This window comes from Parambassis ranga, chromosome 17 (genome assembly GCF_900634625.1).
Source record: "Parambassis ranga chromosome 17, fParRan2.1, whole genome shotgun sequence".
In the NCBI taxonomy this organism is placed as follows: domain Eukaryota; kingdom Metazoa; phylum Chordata; class Actinopteri; family Ambassidae; genus Parambassis; species Parambassis ranga.
In genome coordinates, this window is record NC_041037.1 from 19458596 (window position 1) to 19475619 (window position 17024).

A 17024-nucleotide genomic window follows, 5' to 3' on the forward strand; every position below is an offset into this window, starting at 1 on the left:
TACTACCTGGAGCACGCTGAGGTCAGGCAGAAGTACATGGTATGGTAGGCGAGGAACAAGGCATGGCATGGCATGGCATGGACAAGACTTAGAAACAAACCCTACACCGGACGAGACGAACTAGCAAAGACAGAGGGGAAGACACAGGCTATATACAAAGGGACCAGGGAAGATGTTGGAAGAATTCTGGAAATAACCAAACCTGTGTCAGCAGCATTGCCTGCTGGACTTTGTGGAGACAGTCTATCCATATGTCTTACTATGGAAATATATGTGATGTTACACCTATGATCTCATACATGATATGTTACTGTCATATATGATTATGCTTGTGCCTATTCTAAGATGTGTGTATTCTGAGAAGCTGTGTCTGTTAGATAACAGAGGGTATAAGAAGGGAGTTGCTCTGAAAAGACCCTGAGCGCTCCTACAGAGGCTACTGTCTGTGTATGTGACTGCTCCTTCCTGCAGGAATAAAAGCACTTGAGTGATTAACAGCTGATATTTTGGGTTTTATTCCTAACAGAAGACAACGAGGCACAGGTGGCACACATTCGGGCAGGGCAGGTGATCACACAAGGAGGTAAAACAAAGGAAGTAAAACACAAGACAATACACAGGGAGGACAGGAATACCAAAGTAAAACAGGAAACACAAGACAAGACAAGAACTAAACACAGATTAAACTAAAAACCCAAAACAAGGAAAACAAAACCATAACTAAACACCAGGTCATGACACAGAGTCCCTGACATCAGTTTGCTTCTCCTACTCTCAAAGTAACAGCACCACAATCACCATGTCTGATATTATCTTATTACCTCTAAACCTTTACATGAAAGTCAACAGACTCTACTCAAACACATACACACCTGCTTTAAGTCGGGGGGGAAAAAGCAAGCATACTTTTTTACATCAGTCCCAGCAGTATTATTATTGTTGTTATTTTTCTTATTTTATGTGTTTTGTTATAACCAGATGATAGACGCTAAATGAGGCTGGAAGCTTAATTGCCAGAAAGCTCAACACAAACCAAACATGTCATGCAGGCGTAAGGGGTTGGTAGAGGATTTTAAAAATCTGAAGGTTTCTCCCACAAATCAACATAAGCACCAATGTGAATACGGATAACTGTCCCTGATTATGTTGTGACTTTTGAACTGTACGGTGTCTCACTTGAATCCTTTCATGTGAATGTGGCTGCCCCTGCCTTGTCATATCAAACAGAGAGGTAGGAGTTTAAATGTTATTAGTTACAGATTGCCTGTAGGCCCATGTCATTGTGTAAACATTAAGTCATAAAAAATATATAGGCCTAGTATTTACTAAGCTTGTACAATGTCTGTTTTGTTAGCTAAATCTGCACATTACAGATGAACTGAAGATGAATATAGGTCTAGTCCTGCTATGTTTAGGGCCAGTCATGCAGTAGCTTTTTTCTACCCCAAAATAGCCGGACGTTGTACATGGGAGGGTTTGATAGTGGAAAGACACACAGTTCAAAGAGCTACCATTTTATTAAACCTTTATTTAACCAGGTAAAAACCCATTGAGATCCAGATCTCATTTACAAGGGTGACCTGGCCAAGTGGGTAACACATGTCAAGAACATTAGAACAACAATTAAAAGAATCAATCAAGATAAATATCAAATATGGAAGCAATAAAATAAAGTGCTATAAATGTAGAAAATATATGATATATGATCAGTCCTTGATGAATTGATCATCAGCAGGTCTACAGACCTCTATAGACAACAGGCGTTTTGGCAGTTTGCTGCTTGGAGCATTCATGTGTGTGACAAAAAAGACATTAACAATGGTGTTAGAGAAGCAGCTATGGTGCATATCAATCTGGAAAGACTTATAAAACCATTTCAAAGTATTTGAAGTTCTGTATTCTACAGTAAGAAACATTGTTCACAAGTGGAAAACAATCAATCTTCACAGGAGTGGACGTCCTATTAAACAGGGTTGCCAGATCTGACTGCCAGTTTCCAGCCCAAATAGAATGCAAAACCTGCCCAACACAAAAAAAAACCAGCCCAATCGCAACCTCTCTAGAATATAAATGTCCAGACTGTCAGCTGCACTAAATAACCAATAGAAAGAAGTAACAGAAACAAGCAAATAATGCAATCAGGCAACCAAATAGACTGCCCAAGCCTTCCTGTTCAAGGCATCATGGAAATCACAAAAATGTATTGAAATGTGAACACTTCAATCCCACTTACTGTAAAATTACACAGGCATGCTTTCAGTAACTATAGCTCTCTGTGCTCTTGCCTAGGTGCGGGTTAAGCACTCGCACACACCCACATGCACACACACACACACACACACACACACCCACACATAGTAGATTAATGTAGATCAAATGTTTTCCTTTACACGGCATTCATTCACAGCAATGAAATGTTTTTATGTTGATCAGTTGAATGAATAAGTAATTATCCATTAATGGAAAGTATCTTACCTGTGTGCAGCGGCACACACAGCACAATTAGATGAAGACTGAACAAGTACAGTTTATTTGAAGGGTTACCAGGAGAAAGACTCTTCTGTCTAAAAAGCACATGGAAGCAGGACTGAGGTTCACTAAGCTGCATCTGGACAAAGAACAACACTTGTGGAACAATGTCCTATGGACAGATGAGACAGTGAGTAGTTTGGTCTTAATGATCACCACTATGTCTGCTGAAAACCAAACACAGCACTTCAGCAGAAACCACGCATACACACTGTCAAGCATGGTGGTGGAGGACTGATGATTTGGGCTTATTTTGCAGCAACAAGCCTAGGACACCTTTCAGTCATTGAGTGGACCATGAACTCCTCTGTATACAAGAGTGTTCTATAGATAAATGTGAGTCCATGATGTTGTCCCAACATTTTGCCCATACCAGTTTCCTTAAGGACCATAAAATGTGACAGATCTAGCCAGAACATACTAATAATATGCAAGGATAAATAAAGTGATTTTCATTAACATTGGGAAGTAGCTCTAAAGTAATTTTATAACTTCAAAAGTCACAGCAACAAGCAAAGCCTTAACCATGTTCATTACTTTTAAAGGTCACTGGAAACATTGCTGTCAATTTTTGTAACAGTAACGTAATGTATTCTAGAGACAAAGGTGAGTCCATCTACCTGACAGTTAAAGCTTGGTGGAAATTAGGTCAACAGGACAATGATCCAAAGCAAAGCAGATAATCTACATCAATGACTGAAAAATAAAAGAATCAAGGTTATGTAACGTTCTAGTCAAAGTCCAGACCTCAGCCCTATTGACATACTGTGGTTGGACCTTAAGAGGTCTGTGTATGAATGAATGATTAAGAACATCAATGAACTGAAACAATGTTGTGAAGAAGAATGGTTCAAAATTCCTCCACAATGATGTAAGAGACTGACTCATACAGAAGACTCTTATTTTTTGCTGCTAAATGTGGATCTGAGTCATGGGGTATTATCCACATGTTCCTTTTTTTCCTTTTTGGTTTCATTTTTTGCTAAATGAATAATACAGTGAAAAAAGTTGCATGTTGTCCAAATGAGGTGGTATGTTTCTAATACTAAGATGCACTATAGTCATATGATTTTTAAGGTTTTTACATTAAAACTATAAAATTAAAAGAGGGGTTACTAACTTGAACAGAATACTGACTAAAGATAACATCCAAAACTGGCTAATCTAGCTAAAGGATCTCTTAAAAATAAAGCCATTTTCCCAATGAATTTCCCAATGACTTCAAATAGTGCTTACTTGTGTCCCCAACAATGCACGTCGAGTGTGACATAGCTCAGAAGAATGGTTGAAAAATTCACAGATTCACCTCCACCCTCACACAATACTCAGTGTTAAACATAGAGATGCATTACTTGCCATCCACTTACTTTACTGAGTGTTTCTAACTATATGGCACAACAAACAACAAATGAAACGTACTGTATGTCCCAAAACCTAAACAGCCACTCTCGTCGTTTTTGCAATCAGTTATGCAAATGTTGTCCACAACTGAGGCCTCAAATGTAGCAGGAAAAAAAAAACCTGTCATGCCAGATTGATGCGCCATGCATGAAAATGTCTTGGCATCAATTTTACCCAATGCCAGAGAGATGGGAGGAAAAGCCCGCCCTTGACATTGACTGTGCTAGCATGTGTTGTCTGTTGCCTGAAGCCAATCTGCACACATACTCCACAATTCACACACAAGTTAATACATTTGCATACAAAGCCAGAGAGGCTGGTGGACAGATAATAAGACGTCAATAAACCAGAGGAAGTGTGTGCAACGATACATGAGGACAGTAGATCATGTGATGCAGATCTGTGCTTTTGTGCCTGGCGTTCAGTGTTTTATCATTGTCATTTTATCACCGTTTTGGATTTGGCCCTGCTGTGGAGCAGAGGGACTGGCAGTGAAGGAGTGGGAATGGGGCGTTTGGTGGGGTGGGGTGGGGAGATAGTGGTGGCAGTGAGACAAGCCCGTGTTTGGGTTTAATATGATCGTCTGCTGCTATCTGGCCAAGCAGCGGAAGCTGCACAGTCTGAATAATTTATGTTTTCAAGAAGCTGCAAAGTCTGCAGCTCAGCTGATAAATCCCGCACTGATGGTGTCAGACGCACACAAAAAAAAGGCTACAGATCAACAGCGCGTGCAGGCATACATGTGTGTGAGAGTGAGATAGATAGAAGATGAATGTGTCTTTGCATGTGTGTACATCTATGCCTCAGAAATGAATATGAGGTTATGTTCATAGATGTGCGCTTGCTTTAAGCTGTTGAGAGATTTTTTCAATAATTAATGTTGGAGTACCTGGCTTATGTAATGAGATTTTAGAAGATGGGCAACAGGAAAAACATCTCACGTGTAGCAATTTGTGCTTAAAAAAACAACAAACTTTTACATTAATTACGATCAGTGGTGGAATGTAACTAGTTGTACTTCGTTACTGTACTTGAGTAAATTTTATGTATTTATACTTTACTTAAGTAAAAATAATAGTGCATACTTTATACTTTAATTCCATTACATTTTGCAGCTATTATCTGTACTTTCTACTTCACTACAAAAAATATCTGTAGTTACAAGTAGGGATGTCCCGATCCAATCACGTGATCGGAAATCGGGCCCAATTACGTGATTTCAGACTCGATCGGAATCGGACATTACCTCCCGATCAGGACTCGGATATATATTTATCAGGGCTGTCAAAGTTAATGCCTTCTATGCAGGGTGGCTCTGTGTCTAGGGGTATGACAGCTGCTTTTGGCGCAAGAGGTCCTGGGTTCGAGACACACACACACACACACACACACACACACACACACACACTCACACACACACACACACACACACACACAGACACAGGTTTTGCTGCAATGAGTGCCTTTATAGAGAGTCCTGAGAGTATCGGATTGGGACTCAAAATCAAATGACTCAGACTCGGACTCGAGGGCAAAAAAACCTGATCGGGACATCCGTAGTAACAAGTACATTTATGAATACAGTTGTGTTCATACAGCTGTGCTGGACTGATGTGAGGTCAGACATAAAGATGGTGTCATGCTGTGAACTGTGTTTCTATAATGTGCCTTAATCATGATTGCGGTGCACTGGCTCAGTTATAACTAGTTAGCTACTGTCTGCTAACACAAATCCACCCATTAATCATAACATTAATCTATAGCAGTTATACTTACACTGTAAAAATGGCAAATGCCTATTTTTTATTAGCAGCCTCTCTGTTTACTTGATGCCAACAGCCTGCCTCATGACACACAGACATGTCCATAGCTGGTTCTGGGTACATTTCAAAGACTTCTGTACTGAAAATATAATTAACTACACATTGTCCATTTTAAAGGTAGGGTAGGAGATTTCATTCTGATGCACTTTTTGTTAAATTAGTGTAACTTCTCTTTACAATCCGATAGCAACCAATTAGTTACGCAGTTTCAAAATAAAACGAAGAATATGAATCATCTGTGGAAGCTATAAAATGCTAAAAACATCAGCCAATCCTCCGGGTGGACCCTGCGCGGAGTATTGGCTGGTTGTCACTCTCTTTCTGCTCTGCACGCACCAGAGAGGTACGTGCATGATGCCCGAAGTCCGCAGCTTGTCTTCAGGTAATGCGCGTCCATGTGATTGGGAGGCGTGGCTTCAGGGTGAGCTCCGAGAGAAAGGGGCGTGTGTTTATTTTCGAAATCTGACTCTCACTGAGTTTTCAAATTCTCCTGCCCTACCTTTAAAATGATTTCTTTCGGTGCATGAGTTCTTTTACTTTTAATACTTCAAAAAGCTTGGGCTCTGGAACCCACTTCCTTGAGAGAGGTTGAACCCTCTACCAGAGAGATCTTCAGCTTCCACCTCCAGGAGAGCTTCAACCAGATTCCAAGGGAGGTTGGGGACATTGAGTCTGAGTGGACCATGTTTTCTGGTTGTGGTCCCTTGTTTTAAGAAGGGGGACTGGAGAGTGTGCTCCAACTAAATATTCAGAATATGTTACTTAGTAATGTATTGTAACAGAATACATTACAAATTACATTTTAGGACATGTAATCTGTATTCTCTAACTTAATACCATTTATCATTTCCACCACTGGATACAATATAGTCTGTGGTTTAACTAAGTGACTCTGAAAGCATTTGATTTGCACTTCATTGTTATCATACATCATGACAAAGTGAAATAAATAAGTTTACACTTAAGAAAATAGATTGTTTATGCCTAAAAAGCAGGAGCAGGATACACACGTTTATTAAGCAGCTTTAAATTTGAAGAATAGGTGTGAGAGGGTCACCTGCTTTTTTTTTTAGCTTGTTGTTTTTAAGTTTTGGGAAATGTATCTGTGTACAAGGTAAAATAAGCTTCCCAAGTAAAACCAGTATATCAGAAATATACTTGTTCAAGAAGAACCAAGAACCAGTGCTAACCACTGCACCACCGTGCCACTCTTTGCTTAATTTAACTGAACGTAGGATATGTTTGGAAAAAGTATGACATTTTTATAGAGGGGGCTAAAAATGTTGTCAACAACACAATACCTAGGCCTCATACAGAGTGCCACCCCTGTGAGCTGCATCAATCTTTTATAATATCTCCTCTGTGAACAACTTATATAACATTACTGTGTCTTTTCCAGCATACTGTAAATATTGCACTTTTGGAAACTTTACCATAAGATTTTAAAACTTTATTCCATGACTGTTAATTATTTATCTATTTTGGGTTATACATCATGCAAAAACAGGCCCGTTTTTTAAATCTTGGTCTGCTTTCCTTTGCAAACATCAGTAGCTTACCTGTCCCGTTTTGATGCTGTCACACACTGTGATGGCATTGTTGCCCCCAGAGATGGATGGAATGTTGTCATTGACATCCAGAACCTGGATTGTGATCGGCACATGACTCACCATACGTGGGTTATCTGCAAATAAAACAAAATTAAAAAAAAAAAAACAACAGGTGCTGTTTTTACTTTGGCATTCTTGCTAAGAAAGTAAGATATTGTATTTGTTACTCATCCTAAATTCAGATAAAACCAAGTTCATGCTATTCACAAACACTAAATTAAAACATGGAAACCTGCCACAAATCATCACCCTACAGGTAATACATCTAGTCAATACAAATACAAATACCTTGGCATCTGGATTGATGATTTATTATCCTTTACTTTTCACACTAAACAATGAGTAAAAAGCTCAGATTGAAACTGGGATTTTATTTCAGAATCAGGTCCTGTCTCCTTTGAGGTCAGGAAAAAACTTGTTGCTGCCAACTTCATGTCAGTGTTGGATTACGGTGATGTAATTTTTTATGCTTGCTTCTGCTCAGAGCCTACGAGCTCCTGACACAGCCTTCCATGGAGCCCTGAGATTCATCACAGGTCTCAGAGCTCTGACCCATTATTGTGTGCTTTATGCTGGTGTTTGCTGGACTTCCTTGTCAGTTCGTAGATTAAAACATTGGCAACTACTAATTTGTAAGTGCATTCTGGGTCAGCTTCCTATTTATCTACAGTGGCTTATTTCCCAGCGCAGCTTATCATCTTACAGACTTTGTTTAAATGAATTGTTCTTATTGTCTGTTCCAAAAGTTCGATCTGAGTTGGAAAAGAAGACTTTTCAAACTGCGGCCCCCTCTGCTTGGAATCTTTCGCAAAATTAATTTAATTTTTTAAAATTTAAAATTGAAGGTACTGCCCTCTGTAGATTCTTCTAAAAATATTTTAAATGACAAGGAGTTGAAACATTGAGTTGTAACTACTTCACCCGATCATTTTTAAATTAGCTAGCATCTGTTTTATGTGCTTTATTTATATATTTTTTATTTCATAATTTGTAAGCTTTATATTGATGTTTTATCTGACTCTGTTGGCTTCTAAATTTTAATTGACGCTTGACATGTTTTATATTGAGCTGCTGCCTATCTTGGCCAGGACACTCTTGTAAAAGAGATTTTTAATCTCAATGAGTCTTTCTCTTGGTAAAATAAAGGTTAAATAAAAAAAAAGAAATTCACATATGAGCAGCATTAAAGTTTTTTTTCCTTTCATCATGCCTGTCTGTCTTTTTTGCTGAATATAATATTTACGTGCACAGAGTCTGAGGCACAAAGCTGTGTTTACAATCAATATCGTGATACCAGTTATCTCTGATCGCATACTGAGGCTTTGTGGAGGCCACTAATTCAAAGGAAGCATGGCTCTGTCTTACTTGCTGAATGGTATACTCCGCTCCAATCGACATCCAGCACTTCCAGTATTGCCACTATGCCAGATTGTACATTCTGCTACTAAGCGGATATTCCTGTTAAATCAGTACTCTGTGCTAAGTGTATGACTATCTACAGTGCAGTGATGTCGCAGAACAGAGGAACCTGTGCACTACCAGGATTTAACTATAGCAAAAGTAGACTAGTGGCTAGTCTACAGAGAGGGCCCTTAAATAAACCCCTAACCAAATGTTGTGGACTCTTGATGCAGTAACACTAGTCGTTTTGTCTCTGGTAAAATGCTGATGTCCTTGCATCAGCAGATGATGTATACAATATATTCAGAAAACCTCAGTCTTGTTTCTGCCTTGAGAGTCAGAGGCATGCAGAGCAAAAGCTACTGCAGGAATCATGTGAGAAATAAATATTCTATACATGTGACAAATATGTTTAAGGTGTTAACAATGTTAAGACATTGACATTAATGTCAAATATCCAAGAAAAGCCTAATGGGCACTTCTAATCATGTATTAAAATGAAGTGTCCAACAGTTATAACTCTTTTATCTGTACTATACAAACACCTGTGGAACATATATAGCAAACTACTATGTCAAAATGTGTTATATTATATATTGGCAACAAAGTTCAAAGAGTTTATTGTTATATGCACAGTGGAGACTAGTTTCACTGTACAGTAAAATTCTTACTTTGCTGCCCACACTAAATGCCATAATGCGATAAAGGTTTAAGGTACCAACAAAAAAAGAATAATTTAAAAAAGAGCAATTTGAGGAACATGCAAATAAGTACACAAATAATAAAAATAAAAATATAAACTATAAACTATAAAATTAAGTAAAGCTATATACATATAAATGTGCATGTGTGCTACATGAGCTGCTGTGCAAATTCAGCAGAGAATGAATCATTGTACAACATGGTACATGTGCAGTTATTGGATATTAAGGTGCAAACAAAAGAAATCTCCCACAGCCATAAATTCTAAAAATAACAATAGGAATAGGATAGGGATGAGTAAAATTATCAACAATACTGTGTTGCAGTGATATATGCTTACACTATTTGACAGCCTCAGTGCAATGCTTCCTCCTTGTTAATTAAGTTAAGTTCTTAACTTTTAGCATAGCTATGCTGCTATAGGCCTACGCTGCCAGGGGACACAAACATGATCCACTGAGCAGTTCCATGTCCCCTCAAATCTCCCTCTCACACTCTTACCTCTCCTCTTCTCTCATTAGTCTGGCTCATACTAGTGATTCATGTCATAAACTGTGAGAAGCTAAACCAACACAAGGCTGCAGGCCCGGATGGCATCAGCCCCAGGATCCTGAGGACCTGTGCCAGCCAGCTGTCTGCAGTTCTCCAGCATCTCTACAACCTGAGCCTCAGCCTGGAAAGGGTGCCACTAGAAGACCTCCTGCCTGGTTCCTGTACCTAAGAAGTCATCTCCATCTGGCCTCAGTGATTACCGCCCAGTTGCCCTCACATCTCAAGTGATGAAGGTGCTGGAGAGGCTGGTGTTGGCTAACCTTAGGCCGCAGGTGAGATCTTCTCTTGACCCTTTGCAATTTGCCTACCAGCCACGTCTGGGGGTGGATGATGCTGTCATCTATCTGCTACAGCTCACTCACTCACACCTGGATGGTGGTGGAGGCACGGTGAGAATCACATTCTTTGACTTCTCTAGTGCCTTAAACACCATCCAGCCTCCATTACTGGGTGAGAAGCTGCTGCTGTGGGTGCTGGCGGGTCCACTGTCTCTTGGATCACTGATTACCTGACAGACAGGCCACAGTTCGTCCGGCTGGGTGGTGTCCTGTCTGATATGGTGATGAGTGGTGTAGGAGCCCCACAGGGCACTGTGCTTTCTCCATTCCTGTTCACCTTATACACCTCAGACTTTCAGTACCACTCAGAGTCATGTCCCTTACAGAAGTAGACCAATAGACTGAACAAATTAATCAGGAAAGCTGGCTCTGTCATTGGCTGCAGACAAGAGACATTTGAAGCAGTGGTGGAGAGGAGGACACTGAACAAACTGTCATCCATCATGGATAACCCTGACCACCCTCTCCTCCCTGTACTGGACAGACAACGGAGCACCTTTTGCAAAAGGCTCAGGCAGGAAATCTTTACTGCCTCATGCCATAACACTGTACAACACCTCATCTCTGTGCCAGAGATAAGACGGACTCACTGCTGTAAGGGACAGATTTTGCACAAGTTTTAGGTTTTTTACCTGCCACAATGATGTCAGTAAAAACAAATCTCTCACCACTGAAATCCACATCAAGATCTCATCTGTCTCTCTGTTCTTTTCAAGATGCTCTTCAAAATCTCACGATTGCCGGAAGCATGTGGGGTTCCTAACTTCCATTTGTTTGTTCATTCATCTGTCACATTCAATATCTTACACACCGCTGATCAGATCCAGATGACATACGAGTGTTTGACCACAAGTCTGCCATAAGGACTTTAAAACAAAACTTAATGTGATAGTTCTACACTTTTACTTTTGCCTAATTGAATTGTGCAAGCAGAGATCTCATTTCATTGTGACCCGAGGAAGCAGAAGGTATGACCTTTGAATATCTAAGCAGGGACTTGCAGGCATGAAAGCCTTTAGACCAAATGCAACTAATGAAGGCCTAAACCTTTACTGAATTGGTTATGAATAACTAAGGTGATTATACCAAGGTTGACTTACAGTGATACTTCATATAGATTATAGGTATAAATTCAATGTATTTTAACAGCTGATTTATACATTTAATTTATTAAATTTCCCACAAGCCCTAAATATCTGGAGGCAAATTGATTTAATCAATGATAAAATAAACACAAATACTGTATCAGTAATAAGGAAGTTCAAACTACTCCTGCATAAACTATATCTATCAATGTGCAGAGAAAAATAGAAAGGTAATAATATTACAACAGTTTATAAAATTCTTTATTATAGATTTTAAGAGAAAATCAAGGATGGTAAGTAAGATATGCCTGTCTTCTCAAAACGTTATAACCCCTGCACACTCGTGGCTACCTGTAATCCAATGAATTCCACTTGCATTAGGTTTTTTAAATAAAATATCAACAAACATATCAAAACCTGTTGCAGCTCATGTCGTTTTTCATTAACTGTGTGCAGTTATTAAATTTAAATGGTAAAAAAGGTAACTGACACCTTGCAAGTCTGTGACAACTGAAAGAAAAGATACTGATCCATCACCACTAATTCCCAATGTGGCCAAAAGTAAAAATGGACACCATGTACAACGGCTGGTCTTAATGTAGTTGTAAAGGCTTAATGTGCCAGTGTACTTGAGATAGAACTGCTTATTGCTTAAAATGATTGATTTTTCATGACTAATCAATTAATGTATTGTGGCATTTTATGGACAAATCAATGGAAAAAGTCGTTATTGACTGTGCTTTGAAGCATTTAATGAGATTTTAGATGATAACTTGAGTGTGTGTGTTTGTCAGATTCAAAGAAATGATCTTCCCACTTTGATTTGGAAGAACGTGACCGGTCTGACCTCATCATGCTTCAGACTTAGGGTTAGGGTTAAAATGATTAATGGGCTGCAGGGACCCAAACACATGGATGGCTGTTATGCAGTGGGTACAGAAAGTATTCAGACCCTCTTAAATGTTTCAGTCTTCGTTATATTGCAGCCATTTGCTAAAATCATTTAGGTTCTTTTCTTTCCTCATTGATGTACACAGCTCCCCATATTGACAGACAAACACAGAATTGTTGACATTTGTGTCATGTGCCATGTGTTTGGGCCCCTGTCTAGCCCATTAATCATTTATAAATGGGGTGCTGTGTGTACATTAATGAAGGAAAAAACATAAACTTAAATGATTTTAGCAAATGGCTGCAACAGAACAAAGTGAAAAATTTAACGGGGGCTGAATACAATACAATTATGGATTCTGCCATCCAGCTAAGTTATAGTGACTTTTACAACTACATGCTACATTGTTCTTGTTGTGCTGAGGATTTTAAGTTTGGATAAGATTTAAATCATACTATATAGTAACCTTAGACGTCTTGTTTTATAACTCTATCCTGTCTTTATCTCCATCATCTCTCCCCTGTTGCCTCTCCTCGTGTAAATCCTCTCTCCACCTCAGCGCTCTGCTCCACTGGGCTCCTCTCAGCTCATCCCATTAGAGAAGGCTTACAGAGTGTACCTGGGGAGCCGTTCTGCACCACAAGAGAGGCACTTGATCAGACCTGAGGTAATCGGCAGGGGTGAAGGTCGCATACCACATCTGAAAAACATCTCTCTCTTCTCTGCTTAATTCACCAGAGAGCTGAACTTTCTTCTTTTTTTTAATCTGTTCTCAACTGCAGGCAGGAAGAAGATGACCTTTGCTCCTGACCTCTTTGCTACAAAGCAAAACAGCTATGTAACTCTGTGCTGACTTCAAATGTTTGAGTGCAGGTGTTCACTGACATATGGACACACAAAATGATTCATTCTCCACTGACAAAGAGGTGGGAGAAAAAAAAACTGTAAGTGTGACATCATGTAGCAAAGGAGGGTTTAATGCTTTCACATTATGGTGTTACATGAAAATGTAGGTAAGTAAAGCCCAGCATCTGTTTCAGATTTCATCTAATAATCCTTGCTGAATTAACTGTCAACTTTTTTTTTGTTTTTCTAAATAGATAAAGGCACAGTATTGGCAGTTACTGTATGTTGTTGTTCGTCTAAAGTTGTATTTGCCTGATCCTAAAACCCACTAAAATCGGATGATTTTACATTTTTACTGGGTTTTAGGATCAGGCAACTTTAGACGAACAACAACATACAGTAACTGCCAATACTGTGCCTTTATCTATTTAGAAAAACAAAAAAAATCAAATCAAAAACATGATCATTAGATTGTAGATCCACTCTTAGCAGAAATGACATGGTGTGAAGTTGGGTTGAGGTCTGGACTTTGACTGGAACATTCTAGAACCTTGATTCTTTTATTTTTCAGTCATTGATGTAGATTAGCTGCTGTGCTTTGGATCATTCTTCTGGTGTATGACCTAATTTCTAACAAGCTTTAACTGTCATCCCAGTCTTGAATCCAGAACCTCTTGCACCCAAACCAACAATCACACCCCTACACTACAAGCCAGAGAGCCATGTGCAGCACTATGCTGGATTAATCCACAGACACTTGTTAACATTGAGAGCCCTAATACATATATATCCGAGTCCTGATCGGGAGGTAACCATATAATCAGGCTCGATTTGTCCATTGGACATTGTTCCACAAGTGTTCTGCTTTGTTCAGATGCAGTTTTGTAAACAGTCTTGCTTCAATGTGCTTTTTATTGTGTTTTTACCCACATACACACAAAAAGAATCATCAAATAAAAAGGGGGGTACTTACATTTAACCATAATGGGAAAATCAAAGTACATACACATCATCAGATATCAGAATGTTGTTAAGCTTTGCTTTGAGGTGGCAAATGATTGAATTTGTTAAAGATTGAGGAAAGGTGTGGAATACTATGAAAATCCTTTGCATCAATCACAGCTTTGGCCACATGTTCCATTTTTTAGCAGGTGTGTTCCACTCTCAAAACAGCGTTTTGCCTTGAATACAAGGCACTTTGGGCCTGTTTGGCTGCATCTGAGCCAGGGCAGTTTGTCATCATTGATAGAACAATGAATTCTGACTTATACCAGTAAATTCTGAAGGCAATTGTCCAAACATCTGCCTCTCAACTCATGCATTCAATAACTACACAAGTACAATCATTTATTGAAAGAATGCTTAAAGAAGCGGTTCTGACTATAATCCAACGGAAATGTGGAAACAAAGTTTCACATATTTTTGCCATTCTTAGACATAAAGGAAATAAATAAACAATAATATTTCTGTTTCATTTGATTGGTTGGATGTTCACCTTTCAAGCACTACTGTATATTTCAGTCTTCACTCTGCACGTTGACCATCATGTGGAGTGAAAGAAGAACTACTCCTATGAGTTATCTCTCTGTATGGCTGTGTCAGAGAAACACATGAGGTTTGCTGTTTAGATTATTCCCCATAGGGTCAGCATCAGAGTGACTGAGCTGCATGGCATTTATAAATGCCCCGCTCAGTCCATTACTCACATTATTGTGCAGTAAAGGGTAGCAGAAAGGGTAATTGGCACAAGAAGCAATTGGCTGGAGAGAAATTAGAGGAGAGCATCAAGAAGAAAAGAGGTGATTCCTCTGATGTATTCAGTATAGACCCCAGTGATGCTACAAAGAGGTTGTCAGATCATTAAGTGTATCTTGAAAAGAACTTCACAGAAATTCAAAGAATTAAGTATCCTTCTAAAAACGTTTCTTAATCTTTTTGTAATTTCTCTCTGAGGTTAAGCAAAGCTTCAAAGACTCATGCAAATGTAATCCATAAAGTGATTTATCCACACCAACTGAAATGGCTAGAGCATATTTTAGATTCCCATATTTGTAAAACCTATGTAAAAAAAAAAAAAAAAAAAAAAAAAAAAAAACTAGCAAACTAAATCTGGAGATTCTTACAGTTGACAGAATAAGTATTGGGACAATTTTTCAATTGAACAGAAATGTGTTTAAACCCTCATTCAACAAGGCAAGGCCCTATGTGGCAGTTCTGTCTAAATAAAGCTTCTATTAAAAGCCTCCTCGCATTTAAATTTAGTAGTGTGAAAAAGTGTTTGTGTTTTGAGATCATCAAACAAATTTAAATATTACACAAAGATAACACAAGTAAACACAAAATGCAGTTTTTAAATGAATGCATTAATTAGCAGGAGGGGGGGGGGGGTGTCCAAACCTTATTAAGTGATATCCCCCAAGCCAATTTATTTATTTTTGTCTAATATTTACATTTGTTTGATCTGAAACATTTAAGTGTGACAAACATACAAAAAAGAAAGAAATCACAAAAGGGGGGCAATCTTTTCACAACCCTGTATATGTATTTGTTTTGCTACACTCCTTGTAGTAATCCAATTATTTGGAGTTATTTATTTTTTTTATTGTCAGTGTGTGAGACCAGGGACGTGCAGAGACCTTTGGACGGGCAGGTGCTCAAAAAGGGGCACATAGAGCATAAATTTGAAGCATCATACAGAAACACCCCTTACAATGCAACTGGTTGAATCAAACCAACCCATATTCATAGAGGGGATAAAGGAGGGGTGGAGGTACAGCCTATATCCACAAAGCCATAATTCAAGCTGTTTAGGACGTATGAAGATACTGTGTTAAGGTGGATTTAGAAGCTGTAAAAATATTGGGAAGGGGGCACCTCTGGGGGAGAGGGGTCTGGAGTTCCCCCCCAGAAAAAATTTAGATGTGCGCACACACAAAGCTCTTTTACTCAGAGAAACCATCCTCAATAAACCAAAGTTTACTTTGTGCTTCCTTGGATGCACTAACAGCACATGCACACTATTGACTGCTAGGAAACATACATTGAAGGAGTAGTAGAGCTACCATACATGGCAGCAGCATGGAGGTGGCTGAATCACAGGAAATAAGCGTCCAAAATAGTCGACCATTAGTCTACCAGTTGTTAGGGTAGTCGATGACTAGTCGACTATTAAAATAGTCATTGGTTGCAACTGTACACAGTATAGCATATACTGTGAATACTTGTTTATACAAGTATTTTATAAAATATGTTCCATAGGCACAAACATACAGCATCTCCATACACTCATTTCTCTCATCCAGCGAAGGAAATAACTCAAACTAAATTGCATACTTTTGCAAACTTTTTAATAACCCTGTTTTTGTTCACATTCAAAAGCAATTCATTTATGTGGAACCAAAGCCACAAATATATAACACTCAGTCATATAGTTTTTATCTGTAGAATCTTTAAAAGATTGTGGCCCAGACTGAAGTCTAATGTCAGTAGTTGGTCTAAATAGGTTGCAGAAAATACCTATAATTCAGAAGACAAAAATCAATGTTCGAAGTTTGCGAGTATATTCACTCTTCAGCCTGCAAAAGCTCTTGTGAGAGTTGTTGTAGCTCTTTAGCTGCTAGGTGCTGTTGAGAAAGTAGTGCACAGTGCCTATTTTTCTAGCCAAACAAAAAGAAACCAAAAGCAACTTTATATTCCCCACTTTGCACTTTTTAAAATCGGTGCATTCAACCTCTGTGGGTATAAACTCTAGCTGTCAATAAAAACATGGAACTGCAACCCAACCAAGCAGACAGACAACAATGAGAAGAGTCAATGATGGTCACCTTAAAGACACATACTGTGAA

The 17024-nt window shown here is 38.8% G+C and overlaps 1 protein-coding gene across 1 annotated transcript in view; it reads right to left on the minus strand.

Moving 5' to 3' along the window:
- LOC114449747 (cadherin-18-like) overlaps window positions 1–17024 on the minus strand; it is a 138956-nt gene that overhangs the window by 17548 nt on the left and 104384 nt on the right. The window contains exon 8 of the mRNA XM_028427576.1: window positions 7313–7437. Coding sequence (XP_028283377.1) covers window positions 7313–7437 — 125 coding nt within the window. The remainder of the gene's footprint in view (window positions 1–7312; window positions 7438–17024) is intronic.